The sequence below is a fragment of the Ailuropoda melanoleuca genome, chromosome 7 (assembly GCF_002007445.2).
Source record: "Ailuropoda melanoleuca isolate Jingjing chromosome 7, ASM200744v2, whole genome shotgun sequence".
Classification (NCBI taxonomy): domain Eukaryota; kingdom Metazoa; phylum Chordata; class Mammalia; order Carnivora; family Ursidae; genus Ailuropoda; species Ailuropoda melanoleuca.
The window spans coordinates 27,151,252-27,175,439 of NC_048224.1; the positions used below are offsets into that span (position 1 = coordinate 27,151,252).

At 41.7% G+C, this 24,188-nt stretch overlaps 2 protein-coding genes across 7 annotated transcripts; one reads left to right on the forward strand and one right to left on the reverse strand.

The window, feature by feature from the left end:
- The first annotated feature begins 367 nt into the window (after positions 1–367).
- On the forward strand, positions 368–16,631 carry TRMT10B (tRNA methyltransferase 10B). Of its 6 annotated transcripts, none has more exons than XM_019794902.2 (10): positions 368–440; positions 6,966–7,163; positions 7,594–7,702; positions 8,302–8,426; positions 9,736–9,888; positions 11,027–11,105; positions 11,745–11,812; positions 15,213–15,336; positions 15,504–15,602; positions 16,132–16,631. In XM_019794902.2, exons 2-10 carry the CDS (start codon positions 6,978–6,980, stop codon positions 16,284–16,286), a joined length of 1,098 nt encoding a protein of 365 aa, XP_019650461.1. In that variant the 5' UTR covers positions 368–440; positions 6,966–6,977; the 3' UTR covers positions 16,287–16,631. The 6 variants fall into 6 exon arrangements, with proteins under 6 accessions (XP_019650461.1, XP_019650459.1, XP_019650462.1 ...); XM_019794900.2 differs by having other exon boundaries at positions 372–440; positions 6,961–7,163; XM_019794903.2 differs by having other exon boundaries at positions 372–440; positions 6,961–7,163; positions 15,528–15,602.
- A 1,334-nt stretch (positions 16,632–17,965) lies between these two features.
- On the reverse strand, positions 17,966–23,740 carry EXOSC3 (exosome component 3). The gene is made up of 4 exons (XM_002914938.4): positions 23,067–23,740; positions 22,176–22,325; positions 19,441–19,592; positions 17,966–18,345 (listed from the first exon to the last, which is right to left on the reverse strand). Exons 1-4 carry the CDS (start codon positions 23,388–23,390, stop codon positions 18,144–18,146), a joined length of 828 nt encoding a protein of 275 aa, XP_002914984.1. The 5' UTR covers positions 23,391–23,740; the 3' UTR covers positions 17,966–18,143.
- Positions 23,741–24,188: the final 448 nt, after the last annotated feature.

Sequence of the window (24,188 nt, forward strand, 5' to 3'; positions counted from 1 at the left end):
TGTGCTCAGGGAAGGCTGTGTCAGCTCGTGGGCTCTGCTGCATGTAGGGGAGCCCAGGGGAGGGCAAGGCACCCAGGCTGTGAGATGAAGGGTGGTTCAAGACCGGTTTCAGCCCAGTTTCGCAATGTCCCTCGACAGCCATCAAAGTGCCCGGTTACCTGTCACAGCCCTGAGAGGTCGGCAAGCGGCTGGGATTGTAATTCCCAACTCACAGCCGGGGAAACAGGCTTAGACAGGCGAAGCAATACCTGGGCGGTACGCGACTCCTTCGTGCCAACGTGGGTGGAAGGCAAAGCCTCCCAGGGGCCCCTGCTTGCCGAGCCGCCAGGACGAGAACTACAACTCCCAGAATGCCATTCGGGGAGGGGCAGGAACAGGAAGTGGTGCCGGAGGCGGGGCCTGATGTGCGCCGCCGAGGCTGCGTGAGTTGAGGGGCTCAGGTACGCCCGGGGCTAGTTGTGGGACCGGCGTGGGGCTGGAGGGGTCTGGCTTGGGACTGCTGGCTCGTTCGGGGGCGGGACAGACGCCGGGAAGCGGCCCGCAGTTGTCGTGTGGCCTCGTGTCCTCCACCTTCTTGGTGCTTTCCCTTGCTGCCTCCCCTCACGGTAGCAGCCTGTGGGCCAGGCGGGTCCCACAGGTGGGGTACTCTCGGGCCTAGGGTCTGGGTGTGCTAGTGCTGAAGGTGCCAGAGGACTGGAGCCAGCCTCGGTGGACAAAATTTTAGAAAATGAGAGAAGCGTGCAAGCAGAGACTGGCCCCTCACTTAGCGCGCAGGGATATGCTCATCAGGTGGGACTTGGGTTAGAAAACATCTGAGGCCTCTGTCAACTCAGAGGTGGGGATGGGTGGGTGGAGAATTTATTAAATCCGCAAGTATTTATTGAGCGTCTGTTATGTACCAAGCCCTTTTCTAGACATATAGGGTAGTGGACAGAGCAGACAGAACACCTGCATTTAAGCAGGTGGAATGTAGGAATGGACAAGTTCAGATAAAAGTAAGTAAAACATGTGCCATGTTGGATAGTGAAAATCAGAATAGAATGAGACAGGTAGTCATGTAATTATCTAGGGAAAGAACATTGGAGGTAATAATGACAGCAAGGGCCAAGGCCCCGTGGTGGGAATATCCTTGGTATGTTAGGGGCAGCAAGTAGACCAGAAAGTGCAGAGGACACTTGATGGGGGAGGTAGACCTTAATGATCAGTATAGGCCATTGTAAGGATTTCAGTTATGTGCTATAAGTGAAATGGAGAATACGGCATTGTTCTGAGCAGAAGGGTAACATAATTATCAAACATTTAAGATGCTTTTATTCTGCAAGGCTCAGTACTGGGTACTGGGGGTGTGCATCTGAATTCTTTTTCCTCTCTTCCCTGGAAGGGCTTATACTGTAGTGGGGAAACAGGCAGACCAGCTATCATGCAAGGCTGAGTCAGATAATTGGGGCCCTGTGAAGGCAGAATGGACATCAGTCTCAAATTCTCAGCATGTACTATTATGTTGGGTGCTTAAGTAACTGTTTGTTATATGATTAGTAATTAATTGAATAACCCCAGTATTCAATACTGGGCCTGTAATGGAGGCTTAGAAAACATTTTTTTCTTTTTTTAAGATTTATTTATCTGTTAGAGAGAGAGAGAGTACACACACACACACACACACACACACACACACACGCAGGGGGAAGAGGCAGAGTGAGAGAATCCCAAGCCTACTCCGAGCCTGACATGGGGCTCAGTCCCAGGACCTTAAGATCATGACCTGAGCTGAAATCAAGAGTCAGTCCCTCAACTGACAGAGCCATCCAGGCACCCCCAGAAAACACTTTTTAATGAAGAAATGAAATGCTAAATCTGGGCATAGATAACATCTCACACGGATTAAAAATATTTGTTTTTCTGTGATGCCTAATTTCACAGTTGCTTTCTGAGGATCAATGGGTGGCAAGCTTCTAATTCAACATTTACTGAGCTTCCATTTTTTGCCGACCCTTGTGCTGGCCACTAATGATACAAAGATGAAAAAGTTGTGGTCCCTGCCCAATCTGCTATATTGTAGACTCTTATGGTAGTGGTTGGAATTGCCTTCATTTGGTTTTCAATATTGCTATATCCCAGGTTCCTGAAAAACATCCTCAGAGATTATAGGAACTTGGAGAGATCTGAGATACAAGGAGGGGAATAGGAAGAAGGGAACGGGGGAAGTAGTGATGAAGTTCAGTTTAGTTCAACAAATATTTATTCAAACACTGCTATTTGCAAGGTTGTACATTGTGAGCTGTTACAGTGTTTATGTAAATGTAAGTACACAGTCCCTCCTCAAAGGAATTCAGTTTGGTAGGAGAGAAAACAGGAGCATAGACCTTCGGGTGTTCTAAACAAAGGTGGAAAACTCTGCAGCCCTTCCAGCTACTCCGACCCTAGCTCTCTTTTCTCCTTCTGAGCCAGACTTCTCCAATGAGACATCTACATTCATTGCCTCCCAGTCATTCCCCCAAAAGGGTCTGACAAAGAGGAGGAGCTCAATGAGTATTTATTGACTGAATGAATGGACAAACAATACAAAACGCTGTGGAGTTCAGGGGAGGGAAAGCACGTGGCTGTTAACAAACTGGCATTCATTTAACAAATTGATCTGTTTTCTTTATCCTAATAAAATGAGGTGGTTAGGTATTGGACCAGTTTATCTTAAAGTTTTCACTTTTTCTTTTTTTCAATGCCTAAATGTAGAAAAAAGGCACAGTAAGATTTGTGCAGTCATCTAAAGGAATGGGCATAACAGGTCTGGCTGTATTTTCTTAAAAAAGGTATTTATAATCAACATTGCTGTTCATATGTGAACAATGCAGCACTTCTGAAATGTCTAAGAATAATAACTTGATATTTTCCTCATTTCTTTAGAAATAATATATACTACTGAAGTTTGTGTATGCCATAAATTCATAGTTGACACAGTGAATTGTATAAATAAATATATTAAGATTTGTACTGAGTATTAAAGAAAGGATTTCTGAGCGAAAGTAAACTTTAGCTTATATAAGAAAATGAACCAAATTTCTAATCTTTAACTTTGAAAATCTAGAATGTAATTTACTTGGCCATTTTCAGGAATATATCTAGTGGTGATATGTTGTTCACATGATGTGTGATAAATACCTAAAAGCTCAGAAGCTTACCTGTTTAGAAAAATTTTAAAAAGGAGGGGTTTAAACAACCTATATTTCATGAGTAGTTAAATGAAATATGTCTACTTCTTTCAACAGTCCTGGGATGTAGTATTATCCCATCTCATAGAATCTGTGACCAAGAGTTAACAGTTCAGGCTCTTATCCCACTATTCACAGGTAGGAAGCTGAAAAGCATGGCTAAATCCTAAGACTGCTGTTTCCACTACAACAACCTGTCATGTCTAAATGAGAAACAAAACTAAAATCTGGCCTGATTTTGAGCATTTGATGGAGTACAAGAAAACAGTACGAGCTCAACACTAAAACTGTTTGCTAGGAACAGGAACATCGGTCAAAACATTAGAGAACAGGGGTGCCTGGGTGGCTGTCGGTTAAGCATCCAACTCTTGGTTTAGGCTCAGGTCATGATCTCAGGGTCCTGAGACTGAGTTCCATGCTCAGTGGATATTCTCTCCCTCTCTCTGCCCCTCCCCCTGCAAGCACGCGTGTGTGCGCGCTCTCTCTCTCGCTCTCTCAAATAAAATAAATTTAAAAAAAACACATTAGAGAACAAAAAATAATCTTCGGACACTACTTGGCTCTGAAGTGGGTAATATTCATACAGTTAATATAAATGCAGTTTATTGGTTTACAAATTTTAGAAATGACCAAGGGGGTAGACAAAGCCCAAAAGGATTAATTTCGGTAACACAAGGTAGAATCTGTCTTGAACATCTACAATCAAAGCTTCAGCTTACCAAAATTGGAACATTGAAGGAGGAAGAGAGATGGGGGGAAAGAAAAGGGTGTTTATGTTGAGAGCCTAACCTTGAGATTGTTGAATAAGAAGTAGAAGTTTAAAGATATTCTTAAACATAGTAAAGATGTCCTCTGATAATTGTCATGACAGAGGTGTGGGTATTGGACTTACGTTCCTAGGATTAAAAAAAAAAGCTGTAAAATTGGACAGATTGTATGAAGAGACTGTTTTCAGGTGTTGGACAATAGGCAGGACAAGACTGTTACCCTCGAGAGAAATGAGTGTGAGGTGGATTATAGGCCTAAATGTAAAAGCCAAAATTATAAAGCTTCTAGAGAGGAACATAGAATATCTCTGTGGTGTTAGGGTAGGCAAAGATTTCTTAGAGGACACAGAAAGCATTAACTATAAAAGAAAAGAATGATAAATTAGACAATTAAAATTTAAAATTTCTGCTCAACAAAAAGCAATGTTAAGAAAATGAATAGGCAGGCCACAGACTGGGAGAAAATATTCTCAGTACACATGTCTGAAAAAGGAGTTGTATCTAGAAATATGCTAAACTTCCACAGCTTAGTAATAAATAAAAAGATAATTTAAAGATGAGCGAAAGACTTGGTCAGAAATCTTAGAAAGATATATTACAAATGACCAATAAAGTGCCTGAAAAAGTGCTCAAAACCATTAACAATCAAAAAATGCAAATTAAAACATAACTAGGTTCCACTACACAAGAATGACTAAGATTAAGAACTCCACAACAGGGGCGCCTGGGTGGCACAGCGGTTAAGCGTCTGCCTTCGGCTCAGGGCGTGATCCCGGCGTTATGGGATCGAGCCCCACATCAGGCTCCTCTGCTATGAGCCTGCTTCTTCCTCTCCCACTCCCCCTGCTTATGTTCCCTCTCTCGCTGGCTGTCTATGTCTCTGTCAAATAAATAAATAAAATCTTTAAAAAAAAAAAGAACTCCACAACAGCAAATGTTGGTGATGATGCGGGGCATCTGGAAGTCTCCTTCATTGCTGACAGCACTGTGAAATGGTACAGTTACTTTGGGAAACTGATGGCAGTCTTTTATGAGTTAAGTAGGCAACCATCCAATGCCCCATCAACTCTACTGTTAGGTACTTAGCCAACAGATATGAGAACATAGGTCCACAAAAACACTTGTAAGAGAATGTTCATAGCAGCTTTATTCATAATAGTCCCAAATTGGAAAAATCTCCAATATTCATCAACAGGAGAATAAACATGGTGAAACAGTCCTACAATGGAATTCTCAGCAATTAAAAGGAATAAGCTTACTAATACACGAAGCAACATATGTGAATCTCAAAACGTTGAGGAGGAAATGTCAACATCACTGGTTGAATCCATTTATATGATGTTTTATAATAGGCACAGTTAATCTATGGCTATAGAAAAAACAATGGTTGCTTTTGGCTGGTTGTGGGAATGGGACGGAGATTGACTTGGAAAGTGCAGAAGGCAAGGAACTTCTAGAGTGATGGAAATGTTCCATATCTTGATGAGGGTGTGAGTAACAGGCCCTATGCTTTTGTCAAAAATTAATTCAACTGGTCTGTTTTCCCCTCACACACATTACTGAGCTATACCCTTAAAATCTTTGCATTTTACTATATGTAAATTATACCTCAAGAACATTTTGAAGGTCAGTGTAATTAATAGAAAAATAAAAAATAAGAGGTGATTTGAATTCTCGTGTTTCATAGGGAGTTGATAAAATTCAAAGTTGATTCAAGAAGTAATGGAAAGCATATGATTTCAGGTTAAGGCGTGCATTACCAAAGGAACTAAAAACACCTGGTTAATGGGTTGCCACTAGAGATGGGAAGGGTTGGAGTGAGGATCATTACTTTTCATTATAAACAGTTTTGTTGTTTTTGTTTTTTTGTATGCATGGATCATATTACACAGATTTGCTTTTGCTGAGATAAACTTTTCCAAAGATGGTGGTAGCACACTGGACTCAGAGGAGCAGCTGGAAGCAGTGGACATAGCGTCCTTTGCTGTGACACTTAGCTATAGACTAGAGCATTTTTTACTCACAACCTTCCCGGGGATTTTGAACAGCACTTTGAAATATTGGCATTGGTTAAGTGTGCCATAGCGGTGGTTCTCCATATTTTCCTACTTCAGCACCTCTGATGGATATTAATATTCTCAGTGGTGACTGTGGCTTTCAGCTGCAGTGATACTTAACTGAGTTGGGAGAGGGAATACATAGTTTGGAAAAGCAAATTGTGAAACATCACCAGCAACCTAGAAGTATTCTTGGTTGATTTTGGGTAACTCTTCACCATAGTTTTGGGCTAGCTCTTACTCTCCTAGGGTATTTCTAGTATTGGATTGTGCATACAGTAGGTGCTCAGTAAATGTTTGCTAGAGAAATAGTTTTGGATATAAACTGAAACGTAATGTTGGAGGTGGCTTTTGTCATTTCTGCCCAACTACTGCATGCATTTTGAGGAGCACAACAAATGGCTTGATTACCTGTATCACTGCAGCAGTGACTAACTGGTGATTGCTTGGAGCTGTCAGGAGTTGTGTTTGTCTTCCAAGAAGTGGATTTAGCTTCCTTAGTACTGAAACATTTCTGTGCTGACCCATTTCTCTGGAAGACATAGATGCTTTTTTCTTTTTTTCTTTTTTTTTTAAAGATTTTATTTATTTATTAGACAGAAGTAGAGACAGCCAGTGAGAGAGGGAACACAAGCAGGGGGAGTGGGAGAAGAAGAAGCAGGCTCATAGCAGAGGAGCCTGATGTGGGGCTCGATCCCATAATGCAGGGATCACGCCCTGAGCCGAAGGCAGACGCTTAACCGCTGTGCCACCCAGGTGCCCCGCAGATGCTTTTTTCTGTTCAGTAAATCGGTGTTAATATTTTCCACACTTTTACTCCTTTAACAACACAGTACCACTATTTGACATTTGGATGTAGGGAAATACCTCTGTAAGGGAAATAATGTAACGTCTCATATCATTGTGCCTTTCTCTAACCTGGGTGAAAAGGACAGAAGACTAAGCACATGGACTGGAAAGTGGAAGGGAGTGCTAAGAAAACAGACTCACGCGTGCTGCAGGAGCAAGAAGTCATCCTAGAGGATACAGGCGAAGAGAGCATCTCCGAAAGCTTCCAGCTTCTACAGATCGATGTGGAATGCGAGCATCGGGAGGGAGAGACGCTGCCCACAGGTGGTGCAGTGTGGAGCTCAGTAAGTGCAGCAGGTTGCCCGGCCGTGGTCTCTGGGGTGATGCTGTGTCCCAGAGACCCCTTGTATAAGGGTAGGGCCTCATAACAAAAAGACTAGGAATGAGTTTGGTGTGTTCCAAAATTGGATAAATGTCCTGCTAACTGGTGTAAGGTTTCAGTTCCACTTGAGTTATAAGAAGAGTAAATCAAGTTCAAGAGGAATTTTTGATACACCTCAGAAGGGTCAGGAAATCTACTTTGGGCACATCGTATCTCTTTCTTGGGGCTCCACTTTCTCTGAACATAATCCAGTCTATTTATTTTTTTTGACAGTAATATCCTTTTTCTCTCCTAACTTTAAATCTGATTTAAAAAAATAAGTAACTTTCGAATATTCGTTTTCCATTTTGGTGCTTACAAAGTTCTCAATTTTATTTTCTGGATAACATAAGAAAAATGTCCAAAGAAAACAGAGACACTGGGAAAAGATAGTTGCGGCAAAGAAGAGCAAAAGAAAGCAAGAAAAAGAAAGAAGAAAGGCCAATCGTGTAGAAAATTCAGGTAACAATACATCAGATTGCTGGTGTAATCATAGTTATGTCTTAGTAGACTGGTACCCGCATGTTCCTAGGAGAATAGGAATATTGTTCTTAAGTAAAAACAAACATTTTGGATGTTTGTTCTATTTTGTTGGAAATCAGAGTATCAAAGAAAGCAAAATTTAAGGCTGCCTTTCACATATCTAGTGCACATATGTGTTTATAAGCTCAGAAGTAAAAGGAATGATAAAATTAGCAGCTAACATTTATTCAGTGTTTTGTGCTAAGTTCATTGCTAAGAATTTTATGTGTATTTCCCTAAAGAGTAGGTGCTTTTATTATCCCCATTTTATAGGTAAAGAGACTGAGGCTCAGAAATTGAATAACGTGCCCAGGATCATACAGTAATAAATGAATGGACTGAACTCTGATTTAGACCCAGGAATGTGTTCCAGAGCCCACGCTCCACACCACTGCGCTGTACTCAAATGAGTGAATACCTGGCAGGAGTTTCAAGCTTCTCTTTATACGCAAAAAGTACTCACTTGGCTGGTGAGGTTTCTTACTGAATGTATTCCTCTGTTTTCCCACTTTTATTCCTTTCTGATATTTCTACTCTAGGCATCTGCCCCCAGCACAGCAAACGTTTTCTGAGATCCTTAACCAAGGAGAGACTTTTGGAAGCCAAACACTCAGGACCAAGACTCTGTATTGATCTGAGTATGACCCACCACATGTCTAAGAAGGTACGACATCCATTAAGCTCTGAATTCCTGCTCACATGAGGGAGGTCCAGAAGGGAGCAGCTTTGACAAAGAGCATGACCAGTTCCAGCCTCTGTCATTCTGTAGTAAACCAGCAAAATTGTTTAGTTTCGTTTGCGTGGCTACTCAGTTCCAAGATCGTTGTTGTTAAGAATCAGGAAGAGAATAGATATCCTCTGGTTTAGTTTGCAAAGTTTTGTCTTATCTTCTGTTTTGAGCCCCACACCGTTACCTCTGTGTTTATGGTGTCCGCAGTCTAGATGGGGCCTTTCATGTTCAGTTCTCCAGAGATGAAATCTGGTTTTCTACCGGGGAGAATACTTGCCTGGTTGCATGTTGTGAGGAGGTGACCTGGTGGGACGTCTTCCGGCAACATATGTGTTTTAATTGTTTTCCTTTCACCCTCTTGTGAAGGAGGGATCCCACCCTGGGGTTCTAGGGATGGCTGAAGAATACACACTTGACATTGCATGCTAGGCACGGCCATATGGGTTACACTGAGGAATAGAATGAACAACCAGGGACTGTGGGAGGCAGGCTTTGTAGTGTCACGAGGGTGGAGTACCCCTTGGTTCCTGCAGGAAGATGTGATTGATTTGCTGGGAATAACTCTGTGGGCTAGCAGGGAATCGAAACCCACTACTTGGGGAAAGCAGGAACTATGTTTGGTCCCTTTGATAGAGAGGATTGTTTAGGGAACCTTATCCAAGGGAGCAAAATTGGGAGAAGAACTTGCAGTTGGGTTTTTCAGGGCCCACCTGGTTTCACCAGATGTCTAGGCAACACACGGTAGTGGGCCTTCATTTTAGGCCTTACACCACAAAATGGATTTTTCTGTTTGCCAACATCTCTGTTATATGTGCTGCTGTTCGCATGTTTTTCAGAGAAATTAGGAAGACTGAAGATCTGGGGTTCTTACATGGAACCTCTAAGTATAGCCCTCTGAAAAGGTTAACCAAGAATTTTCTACTGTTTATATTAATTGAGATATCAGATTAAATCAAATCCAAAGTGTTTTTTCTCTCCTGAACCAAATCAGGCCAGATTGTGAAACTACCTTTCTTTAGGGTTTGTTCCTGAATCAGGAAGGAAAGTTAAAACTTCTGACCCTAGTACATCTCCTAGAGTTAGGGAGAAGGTGCTAAGTTTATCTGATGAGTATAAAAAAATGTCTGTATTCGTGAGATTTCCCAGAGTAGCACTCAGTGCACTTACTGAGTACCATTTGTTGATAATGAATTTAGAAAGTGTGTGCATGTTTCCAATCTAAGCTGTCCTAATTTCTTTGAAGGAATTAAGTAGACTGGCTGGACAGATCCGAAGGTTGTATGGTTCAAATAAAAAAGCCGACAGGCCGTTTTGGATCTCCCTCACTGGATTCACAACAGACAGTCCCTTGTATGAGGAGTGCTTGAGGATGAATGATGGATTTTCTAGTTATTTGGTAAGCCTCATTGTGCATATTACTTGAAGCGTCCTTTGAAAAATAGGTTGTGTGGCAGTGGTAAATTTTTTTAACTTTTTCATATTTTGATATAAAAACGTGTGAATTATTTTCACCATTGCAATCTAAAAAACTTTAGAACCTCTCATCAGTTCTTATTTCTAAACTTTCATCCTTCCGCCACATTGGTAAACTAATATCACTAGTCTCTAGAACTGTATTTTGTATCTTGTGTATTGTATGCTAGACGGTATACTCTAGGAGTGTTTTGGGGAAATGCCATGACTCCTTTCTTGTTCACAGTAGTGCAGAATTAGGGAACATGAGTTTTGGGGGAAGAGAAAATCCTTATGGAAGTAATGTGGATTCAAGATGAGTTTTAGGGAATACTCACTCTTTGCCTCTTTCCCTAGGGGCTCATGAATGAGGTGATTGTTATACAGGCAACAGTCCAGATCACTTCCTAAGAAGTGCCACTAAAAATGTCCTGTGTGTTTGTGTGATGTAGCTGGGCCTGGGTGGTGTGAACTTTGCTAGGGAGGTCCACAGAGGCAGTGAGCGTGAGAGGTACGCTGTGTGGTCCTGCACAGTTAGTTGTGGTTGCTGTTACCATCTTAATAGTCCGTCCTATAATACACCATTTTCAGCTTTTCTTCTCTATGTGTGTTTTATGATTTTTGTACGTGAGCCCAACAGACTCACTCTTAGGGCTATGGAGTTCCCTTGCTTTCCCGTCATCATGCCTTTCTTTGGTGATTCTCCCCATTTTCAGTGCTTCCTCCTTTTGTTATGTGTCAGTCAATTTCACCTCTTTTCAGAAACCGAGTTCCAGCATTCCCTTCAGTAGAAGATCGTCCCTGGTATTGTCACTCCCTCATCTGTTGTCCTGGGGCAGCCTTCCTGTACATCTGTTAGGGTCTCTTGTTACTCTCGGTCTCATTTTGTAGGGTTGAATGTCTGTCCTTTCTACTTGCCCTTCCCAGCTGAGCACTTTCTGAGAACAGATTGTCAGACATGTACCCCCTTGATGCACGTAGGGCCATGCCTAGTAGAGAATGGATGCCTGGTAACTAGTTGCTGCAGTGCAGGCTGCGTCTTAACCTAGTTCACACTACATTGCATTATTTACATTTTTCAGCTAGACATAACAGAGGAAGACTGCTTTAGTTTATTTCCTCTGGAAACCCTTGTGTACCTGACTCCTGACTCAGAACACGGTATGTACTTTACTGCATGGATTCATGTAGCACTTTGTTCTTCGCCCTGTGTTTGATTACTCCCTGTATTAGAACTTGTTAAAGCCATCCAAGGTGTATTGGGAAAAAAAAAAAAGGAATGAACATTAATTGCACACCTCTTATGGATGGATACATCACTATGCTTTCCATATGTGCTGCTGTGTTCACAGCTGTACAAATTTAGCGTCTCCAGCCTCAGCTGGACCTTGTGAGCTACCTGACAATCTTTCCCAGTTTCCCCAGGCAGCTCCCTTCCTTGGCCTCTTGGATCAATGTTAGATACATATTTTTTCCAGAAAACCAACTATTTCACAGAATTTTCAAATTTATTGGTATCAAGTTGATCTTAGTATTCTTTTCTAATTATTTCACATTCCTCTGTCATTTTAATTTTGTCTCCTTTCTGAATCCTAATGGTGATTTGAATCAACTACCTTTTTTTCTTGATTAGATATGCCAGAGCTTTGTCTTTTCAGAGAATGAGCAAATCTGTTACCTTACAGTTTTCTATTTCATTAAATTTCTACTTTTGTCATTAATAATTCTTTACTTTTACTTTCTTTGGATTTAGAAATTATAAAACCAATTTGATCTCAATGGCCTTCATTTTTTCATTAGCTCTTGAAGATATTGATCTAAACAAAGTTTACATCCTTGGTGGACTTGTGGACGAAAGCATTCAGAAGGTAAATGTACATTTTAGACCTAACAACTATATTTTGAAAAGCGGGGCTTACTTTCAGAGGCAGCTGCCATATCATAATCTTACGCAAAAGGCCTGAAAACTCAGAGAATAGGAAGAAGGAGCCTGTCCTGCCTAGGTTGGCCAAGCTCCCTGTCCTCATCTGTGTTAGCGATCCCCTGATCTGACAGTCCAGTCAGGAACTGGAATGGGGAGTGTTTGGTAATTCCGTAAATAGCCATTGTTGAACTCCTTTCTTCTCTCCTCTCTGCAGTTCTGCAAGGGTGACTATGATCTTGACCAACGAAGCATTGACTCACAATTCTTACCAGCTCTTTGTTCTTTTTGAGAGAGGAGTTTGCTCCTTCTTAGGCCATCTTTTCTGCTGACGTAGGACTTATCCCATAATCTCAACATCAATAGGACTCTCCAGATTTCTTTTGTTGAATTGAAATTTTATTGGAGTAATTGGAGTTCTTGAAATATGTTCCTGTTATACACATATTGAGATATTGTTTATATTACTAATTAACATATTGCCTACACAATAAATAATAATAGTCAAACTGTATAAAAATATCTACAGTGAGGAATAAGTCTCCCTCCCATCCTTGTCCTGCAGTGCCCCACACCTTGAGGTAACCACTGTTTACTTTTTTTTTCTTTTTCTATCTATCTATATATATATATTTTAAGATATTTATTTGAGAGAGAGAGAGAGAGCGCACATAAGCAGGGGTGGGGGAGAGGGAGAAGGAGGATCCCTGCAGGGAGCCTGTTGAGGGACTCAGTCCCAGGACCCTAAGATCATGACCTGAGCCAAAGGTAGACGCTTAACAGACTGAGCCACCCAGGCACCCCAACCACTGTTTTCTTGTGTATCCTTCTTGATATAGTCTGTGATCATACAAGTATTTGTTTGTGGATATATTATGTATATATATTTTTTCATATACATAAGTATATTTTATATATTTTTTTCATATCTGTATGAGATATACACACATATTTAATACAGACGATACTTAACTGTATTGCACGTATTCTAAAAGGGTCAGTGTCCCACGACTCAATAGTGATAATCTAAAAAATAGGTGGGGGGTGGAGGTAGAATTCTCTTAAGAATGCCAGCTACTAAATGAGAAATACATAATAGAATTTGAAAAATCGTTATTTTGTCACTCCCAGGGTAACCATTGATTCAGGGAACTGGTTGAATGGAAGGTTGTGGGGAACTGGCTTTTCACATGGTCTCAAAGTATCATCCCACAGATTACAAAGGCAAAAATGTACCATTACAGTGAAGCGATCTGGAGGTCACCATCTTACCAAATGTTCAAACTTAGAATCACCAGTAGTGACATTATGTGCTTCCTGATATGATGGAATCTCACTTGGGAAGTATTCTTACTGGAAAATGTTTAAACTACGTTTTATCATGAGGAAACTGAATGTGAGACATTCTGCAAGACAATTGGACTGCACTTTCAAAAAAAGCCAATGTAATGAAAACTAAAATAGTTAGGGGGGCTGTTACAGATTAAAAGACATTAAAAAGACGTAACTGCCAAATGCAATCTCCCACAGCAGAGTGACAGCCCCTTTTTTGAGGCAAAGTCTAGAGGGTCAGTGAGCAGTGTATGATCAATAGTTGTGCAGTTTTAACACATTGTCTCTCTCCAGCAGTATTTCAATTGAGAAATAATTGGCATAACGATTTCCCAGAGGTATATAAGTTTTTGGTTGTTACTGGAGAGTTTGACTTCGTCACAGAAAATATGCTGAGCACGTATCTTCAAGGGGAATTGTTTTATGTTTAAATGTTCAGAGAACAGAAACTGGACTGTGAGTTCCTTCAGGGCAGCATCCAAGTCTCCTACTAACTTTGGATTCTTGTACTCCAGTTCAAAATGTTTGTAAAAGAATAGACTTTAAAAAAATCGTAGACCAAAAAATAAATAAAATCGTAGACCTTGTATGCAAAGGAGTGTTATCCTTCAAAGAAGTCTTTTGAGCAGCCGTACCTTTATCTTCTCTGAATTGCATCACTAACACATTTTGGAAGTTCTCTCTTGGAATTGTGTCTCACGTGAGTCTGAGCAGCAGGTAGGCCAGTGTTAGAACAGAGGTGCGATACCCGCTTCAGGCGGCTACAATTGGTTAGATCACACTAGTGCCAGTTGGTGATAGCACTGTAGCAAAGGACACAGCAAGCTCGAACAAATTCAGAAACGTTTGGCCTGAATGACGAAGAGACTCTAGACTAAGTTGTAGTCAAGGGAGAGGCGACAGAACTGAGACTACCGGAAGGGTGCACAGGGGCATGATCACTGCTGTCACGTACCTGAACAGCCTTCGTGTGGAAGAGCCCTTTTACTTGCTTGGTGTGGCCCTGGGGGAGATGGAACTAGGACAAATGAGTGGAACGCTCAGGGAAAACAGAAAATTTGGCTATCAAGAATTTCCACTTAACCCATACTGTCAAAATTGGAATAGGTTTCCCCAGAATGCATGGAACTCCATCACAAGGATTGTCCACTTAGGGACAGAGCCCACTTGGGAAGGAGGCCATGGAGGATAGACAAAGATTGGATGGATATTTGAAGTGGGATAGTTAACTGTTGAGGCCCCTTCCAAACCCAAGGATGTTAATTATCCCAATAATCTAAACCTTTCTCTTTAATCCTGAAATTGTAAGTAGGTAGGTGATCTTTCCAAAGCTTCTTACAAGGTAGCAAATATAATTTAAACATCAGTTCGTGACTCAGGGACATCTTTAAAGGGATATTAGTTACTGTACTTCGATCCTAAATGGCCTCAGATTTTGGGGGTTTGTTGATTTCTTATGACTCCTTTCTGCAGTTTTCAGAGCCCTTCCTTTTAATTGGGCTGTGTGCTCTCACAACTTAATGCTGTCTTGCTGCTTGCTGCTTGTGTATCTGACTTGAATCCTTTCTCGTCTCTAATTAGCTGCTGCCCAATGGCTACAAGCTGAAAACTCCAGATATACAGAATTGTGACTTACTGAGTTAGGGTCAGGAGTGTTCTCCTCTGATTGATTAGACTGCTTGAACTTCTGGATGCAGATTGTACCTGCCGATAATGCCTCTCTTGACTTATTTCCTTCTTGGTTGTAAGTAGTAAATGGAGACTAGTGGATACATGACTCCCAAGTGAGATGTTTGCTGCACAAGCAAACGTGGAACAAGTAAATACTCTTCATTATCTGACATTTCTTCCATTCTACCATAGGCCACTGATTTTTAATACACTTACCATTTAATTATGATTACAGATGGAAATTGGAGTGGTGGTAAATAGGGTCTCTCACAATTTATTATGTATATTACAATGAGAATATCTTTGTCATTTTTAAAAGAAAAATCTTTAACTGTGATTCACAGAAGGTGACCTTTCAGAAAGCCCGAGAACATTCTGTCAAGACAGCCCGCTTGCCAATCCAGGAATACATGGTCAGATGCCAGAATGGGAAAAACTATCATTCAGAGATATTGGCCATCAATCAAGGTACTGCTGACATGGCCCACACTTAACATGTGTTAGTTCTGGTGCTACTTCTTTGCATTGTGTTTAAGTATAAATGGCCCTTGAAGCAGCCCCTGCCCCACCCCCCCGGGACTGATGTGCTCAGATTTTATTGCGTGCCCTTTGTGACAGATACTCTGGCCTCTCAGAGGCATTTTTCATTTTCTTCTCAGATTCCAGCTATGTTAAAGATCGTGGAAATTTTTCCCTTGGCCTAAAGTGCCCTGTATTCAACCCATCATTGAACGGTGAATTCTTTTTTTTTTTTTTTTGAAGATTTTATTTATTTATTTGACAGAGATAGAGACAGCCAGCGAGAGAGGGAACACAAGCAGGGGGAGTGGGAGAGGAAGAAGCAGGCTCATAGCAGAGGAGCCTGACGTGGGGCTCGATCCCACAACGCCAGGATCACGCCCTGAGCCGAAGGCAGACGCTTAACCGCTGTGCCACCCAGGCGCCCCTGAACGGTGAATTCTTATTTGTCCTTCGGAATTCAGTCCAGGGGTATCTTGGCTGCTCCCTTCCCCCTCTCAGCCATGTCAGGGCTCTCCTTTGTGTTCCCATTGTACTGTTTTCCTCTCAGTGTTGCCTCACTGTCCGTTCACAGGCTCGTATCTCTCCATGTAGGCTGAGGTCCCTGTGGGCAAGTCGGTCCATGTGTAGTGCAGAGTAGCTTTGTTGAATGAAATATTCCAGAGCACCTTTTTCCTCATTAGTCCTTTACTAGTTCTTTTTCCTCACTATGGTCACTATGTTTTCTTTTTACCCTTCTAACAGTATTTGATATCCTGGCCACATACTTTGAGACTCAAAACTGGCCTGAATCATTGAAGAAAGGGGTTTCTTCCAGAAAAGGCTACATTCTTCAGAACTCAGTGGATGATGGACAGCCTAAGGAGCTGCAGAAGGCAAAGGTGCTGGAGGTGCCTTGACTGAAAAGCAGAGAAGAGGCTGGCGAAAGCACACACTTGCCTTTACTTGACATCTTGGATCTTCACTAGAATATAAGTTACTAATAACAGGGACCACATTTTATGCTCTTTTCTATCTCCAATAGTGCCTAGCTCACAGGAAGAGCCCAGATATATGTTGACTAAGTAAAAAGTTTACATAACAAGGAATTAGCCCTCAACTACATGGCTTTGGATGTATTAATTCATCTTTTATATACCTATTTGTGAAATACCTACTCTTTAGAGATAGCTAAAATAATTAATTGTTGTTGTATCAAAAATTTAATTTTCACTCAGCTGGCATCATAAAGTTGTAGCACTTTCTCCAGCCTCTTCTGATCATGTTGATTTTCCCCAACTCAGGAATACACTTTACATGTTTTGCAGGACCAGCCTGTCCTAACCTAGCCCTGCTTTAAGCCCCCATAGCACTTTGTTGCCAATTGTGGCTCCTACCCCGTCTCCCCTGCTGAGTATGGGAGTGGAGGGTTTCTCTCTTCCTTAGTGTAGCCTCCTAACAAGACACTTGGTGGGAGTATCTTTACATCCTTCTGAGCCTTGTACAAACTAGATTTTTCATATATACTTGTAACTAACAGGTCAAATTGAAAAACAAAAACACAGTATTAAGTCTAACTTAAAAATAAGCAAAAAATACATTGCCTCTGACACAAGCATGTTGGATAACCTCTCATTACACAATTCTCAGTGATCCCTTTTCTCATATCTTAGTTACATACAGTTGTTTCAGTTACTCTGACCAGTTTGGGTTAGTGAACTTGAAAGCTAAGCTGTTAGCAAATTCAGAAAATGTAATCTAGATCTCAAAAGAACCAAAATGTTACTTCTCTGCTCTGTCCCCCTCCCCTTCAGAATTTAATCCTTCAGGAGCTATGATCACCTTACAAATTATAAGTGACTTTTTATTAAAAGCAGCCCAGTCTTCAGGAAATATCTTTGGGAATATATAATGCTCTTTGGTCTTTATCACCATATTGAATGAGTTCTATAATCTCTGTCATCCAAGAAGGGACCTCCTATGGCTAGGCTTCAGGGGTGACTCATACTCTCAGGGAGGTCTCTGCCCTCCAGAACACTCACCTAGATCATCACCTCTAAAGGTGTTGTTTAAAACCCCAAACAGCATGCAAGAATTTCCTCTCCAACTCTATCACCTCTACCATTTTCCCAAAACCTAGGCATGTAGTCTTGGACTTGGGTTTAGAGATCCTCATCAGTGTTATTTATAAAACAAAAAGCTGGATGTACCCAAAATATCCTATAACATGAAAATGAAATATTAACTATTGCATTTTTTAATAGCAATCATGTAAGAAATACATTAAATGTTGTTTGAAGTGAACAGAGTACATCACAAAGTAGTATATAAGGTGGAATCCTGTAATTCCAATTTGAAAAATACTTACACTATGTCTACAGTGTACTTGCTTCTTTATGTATTCTGCATTTTCTGTGAACAAGTTTTACTATTATCAGAAAATAACTTACTTTAATGCTTACTTCCGGTTTATTATAAATGCTGCACTTTAGAAAAACTAAAGGAGTTAACACCAAATAAACTATAATACATTTAGTAAACTTTATTGTAAAGAAAAAAATACATCATTATTTCATAATGATTTTTCTCACCCAGAACATGGGTGGCAATGAGTAACATTTTTATAAAAATATTTTATTTAGGACTTTAATAAGACAGTTTATGTACATTCACATTTTGTCTTCTGAACGTATTTTAATGGGGAGAGGTTCCCCTGAAAAATTTTTCCCCAGGAAACCCACTGTCTCTTGGGTCAAATGACCTGTAAAAAATTCCATCTAACTTTCTGCCAATCTGGAGAAGATCTGTTTTCTTTGATCTGCTGTCATGTGTTCACAAGCTTCTAAAATGTTTGCCAGAATTAAGGTCTGCTGAATGGTTTTTGCCTTAACCCATATTCTTCCATTCATCCCAAATACTATCTCCAGTGGGTAGAGTTTTCCCACTTCTTGTAGGATTTCACAGTCTGGAGCCAGAAGCCTGGTGAGGAGATGGAAAGTAAATTTAATAAAGTGGTAGGGTGTGACCTGACTCTCCTTTAAAAGAAGACTCCTAGTTTCTGGACAGTTCTCCATAGTTATTAAAAAACCTACCAACATCATCCAGGAACAAGACACATGACATTTGCTGCCCCCTTTCATCCAAGCACACTTAGCCGTATACCACAGGTCACAACAGTGGGTTATATGCTCTACAAAGAAATCAAACTCCCTGTGTCACCAACTTTACAAAAAATGTATAAAGTTCTTCCCCTTATACTGTCAGAGCGCTTTTTTCCTGGGCTTTAGAATCATAGTTTTTTTTTTTTTTTATTATCTATGGTGGTAAAAGAACAGTTTAAGCTTATTTTCCTGACCATATCAATTATTCCCTGGTATTAAATTTAGTACTTGTGACTTTCAAACCACAAGGGTGCTGGTTGGTTAATAACGTGCTTCTCTGTCTTCAACTAATAGTCCAAATCTGCAGAATAAGTAACAAAGAGAGACATGCAACACCGAGCTCTGAGACTCAGGGGCTCTAGGAGTAAAGCTCTTTAACAGGCCACAGCTTTCGGTAGGTAAAGGTCTGAAAACCTAACAGAATCTAACTCTGGAAACCATTAATTCTACCAGGACAGAACAGCAGGAGACTTATGTGACTGTATTCATAAGTTTTTAGAGCACATCAGCCTACCTGCATTTGGCTCCCATTACTAGAAAAATCTGGTCATTTTGTACAATTGTAAATTTTATCTATATTCAAATGACTTAGAAGGAGGAAATGCCAGTTTTCATATTTGGATTGAGTATATCAGCTATAAGGAACAGACTTTCTGGGAGAGAAGCCTAGACTCCATTCATATCAACACAAAAACTACACCACCAGATAGAAAATGAATTTACCATATTCACATGAAGAAAGAATGGGACTAAATACATGAGTTTATAACTGTGGTAAAAATGGACACTGATTTTTAACTCTGAGGACATTCAGACATTGTTACAAAAAATCCAAATCCCAAAGATGAGTCAGCTTTCCAAGAAGGTATAACTATAAAAGAAGATAGGTGAGCCAGAAGGCATCAGGACTTACTTTCTAATTAAGCCCAAAGTCACTTTAAAAAGCAGACCGTCCTGTCCGATCACCCCCATTCCACTGGCTCGTCCACAGCTGTCAATACAGACCATTTCTGGTTCCATATCTTTATTAGCAACCACAAATTGGCCATAGATGAGATCTCCAACCTAAAATGATAATTCAAAAACAGTTCATTTCAACAAATCATTTTTTTTAAAGATTTTATTTATTTATTTGAGAGAGTGAGTGCATGAGCATGAGCAGAGGGGAGAGGGAGAGGGAGAAGCAGACTCCCCACTGAGCAGGGAGCCCGACGTGGGGCTTAATCCCAGGACCCTGGGATCATGACCTAAGCCAAAGGCAGACGCTTAACTGACTGAGCCACCCAGGTGCCCCTCAGCAAATCATTCTATAGGTGCCTCTGGTTCTTTCTCATTGGCAGCAATGCCAGCCATCTATATTTCTGTGGCTAACCGACCAATTATCCTCCAGAATACCCACAGTCACTCTGGAGTTGAGTCTTTAAAAAGGCAACATTAAGGGACACCTGGCTGGCTCAGTCGGTTAAGCATCTGCCTTTGGTTCAGGTCATGATCACAGGGTTCTGGGATCGAGTCCCACATCGGGCTTCTTGCTCAGCAGGGAGCCTGGTTCTCCCTCTGCCTGCCACTCTTCCTGCTTGTGCTCGCTCTCTGACAAATAAAATCTTTTAAAAAAAAAAAAAAAAAGGCAACATTAAGATGTGTACCCTCCTCAGACTGGGAGCTATCTCAAAGACAACATCCTCTAGGGTTACACCACCTGACACACTAGCCATTACCCACATGTAGTTATTTAAACTTAGAGTTAAATTAATTAAAGTTAGATATTTAAAATTCAGTTCCTCAATTGCAATAGCCATATTTCAAGTGGTCAACAGCTACATGTGGCTAGTGGCTACCATACTAGTCAGTGCGGATGTAAAACACCAGCATCATCACAGAAAGTTCTAGTAGACTGTACTACCCTAGGGAATTACAGAAGATTGGAAACTCTTGGCATGCAAATTATTCAAAGCAAAATGAACAATGGTAATTTACTGATACTTCATGCAAGACTTACTTAAAAACCTCAGATGGGGCACCAGTGGCTTAGTCAGTTAAATGTCCAACTCTTGATTTTGGTTCAAGTTATGATCTCAGGGTTGTGAGACTCCACCCTCAGTGTGGGGTCTCCTTGAGATTCTCCCCCCCCCCCCCCCCCCCCCACCAAAAACCCCGCAAATAAAGAAATCTTTAAAAAAAAACAAAGCTCAGAGTTGAACTTCAAAATGATGAAACAAAGGGAATGAGGAAAGAGAACTTGTTCTGTTGTGTATCTACTATTCCTTGATGACTAGCAACTAAAGAGAAACAAAAACACTCTTTGCATTTCAAGAGCACTTGGTCTTGGAAGGCAGTGGGGATGTACATATAAATAACAAAGTTCATTTAAGACTTTATAGGTGCTAAAGTTAAAGAAAGGTGACTGTAGACGGATGGTTTTACAGAGGTGGTGGTGTTTAGCCTGGGTCTCAAAAAATGAGCATGTGTATCATAGGCTAAGGGGACAGAGCAATCCAGATAGAGGGGACAGCATGAGCAAAGATGCAAGGGCAGGGACTTATGAATTCAATAGCACTATTGAATAGTTGGGGGGGGGGTTCAAGCATGGCTACATAGAAAATATAATTATAGATGAGGGAAGACTTCTGGAGTATAATGCCAATGAAATCTGTAGGCGCTAAAGATTTTTTTTTTTTTAGAAAGGGGAGCATGTGAGGCTGTCAGCTCTCAAAATCCCGGATGGAAGGACAAAAGTGTACAGGCAGGGATGTTAATGAGGAAGTCACTGACCAAGTCTGGTCAAAAGTAGCTAAGATCTGGGGGTGCCTGGGTGGCTCAGTCGGTTAAGCAGCTGCCTTTGGCTCAGGTCATGATCTCAGAGTCCTAGGATAGAGCCCCGCTTCAGGCTCCCCGCTCAGCAGGAAGTCTGCCTCTCCCCTTGCTCGTGCTCACGCACTCTCTCTCTCCGAAATAAATAAAATTAAAAAAAAAAAAAAAGGAGGTAGCTAAGGTCTGAACTTGCAAAATGAAGATATAGATGGATGAATGAGCAGAACATCCGAGATAGAAACAAACAGTATCAGTAAAGATTAAGCAACTAAAGACAAATGAAATGTTAGTGAGAAGGGGGAAAGAAACCACCAAATTTCTGAATGGACAAAGTGCGGCTAAGCTATCTGAAAAGCCCAAATCGAAAACTTGAGGTAACAAGACTGCTCCTTTGTCAGCTCCAAGAAGAGATTGTTGGGAAACAGAGATGTGACTGAAGTTGTGAGATGCCAGTCCCAGGACTTAACAATCAGGCTGCATGGCTGGCTGATATGGCAATTTGCACTACTTACCCTTCCTTCCTCCCCAAACCTATGGCTTACTTCCTTGTCCAGTGGATACGGACATAACAGATAACAATAGAGAGAACAGATATAACCTTTCAACTCAGTAGAGATGAAACAGCCCCCAATATAGCAAATATAAAGTAAGTATGTGACTCTGGCCCCAGAGCTGGAGCACTGGGAGGAACTCCTGGAGCCTGAAGTGATTACACAGATGCTGAGAGATTAACCCACCAAACTAAGAAAATAGGTCATGCTTAGGAGATTATTCAGGTAGCCTTCTGGATATTTTTATGCTTTTCTTATTTTTGAAACCAAAGGTTCCCATCATTACCTGCACATTTGGTCTGTTTCTTTTAGTTGCACCTTCAAATGCCAAGTAAGACAAAGATGCTGGCTCACTCCCTCCAACATCAACTTTGAATATATCTCCAGATTTAGCTGTCACTATGCCGATCACATGGTCTCCTTTCACTGGGACATACTACAAAAGAAAACAGAATGAAGGAACAGCCATTAAATGACAATCATTTCCAAGATATCTTGGAAGGATATCTTCATTAAGTCCTTAGTGGCTACTTTACTGTCATTAGAGTTTAGAAACTATTTTGAAATTCAAGTGTACAAATTAACACAAATGAACAAATTTGATCATATGTTACTCTCAGTAAAACAATCACATCATAAACTCTCTTAACAGCTTCTAATGGTCTGTTCATCTGAGTCAGTATCCCATACATCTTGTACCCTTATCAGGAAGTCCCTAGAGCTTCTGGGGACATATTAAGTCCAGGGGTACAAGGGATCCTACAACCAAGGAAGGCTATTTCATTGTTAAGACAGTAAAGTCCTTACTTGTTCTAAGAGAAATTTAACTCCCTGGAACATCCACTCATTGAGCTTGGATTTCTGCCCTTTGGGACTCCAAACGATATGCCTAGTGCTCCCTGGCCTTTGAGATTTTGAAGGCAATTTAAGACTATGTCTTACAGTCCTTAAACTCTTATACGTCAAGATTTCCAGTCTCCTTTCTCTCTTGGTCGCCCTTCTCAGGCCACGTTTCATTTGTTCACAGTGCTCTAAAGGGGATGCAGAGGTTGGGCACAAGACTACGGTGGCTCTACACTAGCATTAACAGGGGAAGACCAGGGCTCCATCCCTGCCTCTTCCCAGAGCGAAGATTTCACTCTCACGGCCATACCGCCTTTCCGGAGTCCCAACTCACCCGTTTCTGCTGTGAGTCCACCCAGTAAACGCCACCGCCGCTGCTGCCGCCGGGCTCCTTGTGACGGAGGCGGCCGCACTTGGTGACCAGCAGGCGGTCGCCACAGCGCCGCAAGCCCGGGCCGCACACAACGCGCCCCCGGGAGCGCGTCCCCGCATTCAGGCGCAGCGGTCGCTCCCCAGCACCTCCTGGGCCTTCAGCGTCCTCCTGCTCGGGCAGCAGCAGTTCCTCACCCGGGAGCACCACCTGATCTAGCACAGTGCGCGCCGCCCGCGCCCTGTCTCCCGCAAGGGATTCGGCCGCAACACCCACCGCCTCAGCCATACCGGGAGCCACCAAACGCAATTTTCACCTTCCGCTTCCGGTTCCGCGTCCACTCGCCAGCCGGCACCAGGCTTTCCGTTTCCGGTAGTAGCGGTCTATTTTAATTGAACCTACGTCTATGAAACCTGATCACCGTGTTCTGGGGTCCTGCCAAGGTGGCTGTGATTATAAACCTCGCCCGTCACCCATCTTGCAATCTTTCTGCAGAACAGTAGGAAAAACACGGCTTAAGTCGATGGCAGAGTCCTCACATTCGCTGTTTCGGGTTGCATCGCAGGATAGTAAGACGCTCCCACTTATGGTTCCGTGGGAACCTTGAGGACTGAGCAGAGGGGCTTCGGATTGATCCTCTCCTTCCGACTCCGCCCTCAAAAGGGAAAGTGTTTTTCTTTTTCAAAAAAAAAAAAACCTTTTTTGGTGGTAGCTAGAGAAGATATCTGTTCACATTGTGGGAAACAAAGAGAAGAATACAAAGAAAATAAACAAAACGTATTAGTCTTTGCCCCCATTTGTCTCCTGCTAGGCTGTGAGCTAGTTCTCACTTTGTAGCCCAGGGTCTAACACCTAGATAGGTAGTACCTGATGGGTGAATGCATAGTAACATTTTGGTGTGTGTTTCTTCCCTTTTCCCCCTGAAAATATACACATACACATGAGCATTTCCACATAATTGAGCTATCCCTACATGGCCTGGGGAAATCAGTAACCGCAATTAAATCCTTGCGGATACATTCCCTGAGGCACACTAGTTGCCCAGGTGAGAAGCAGCTGAATTCCAAATCCACAGCACATCAGGAC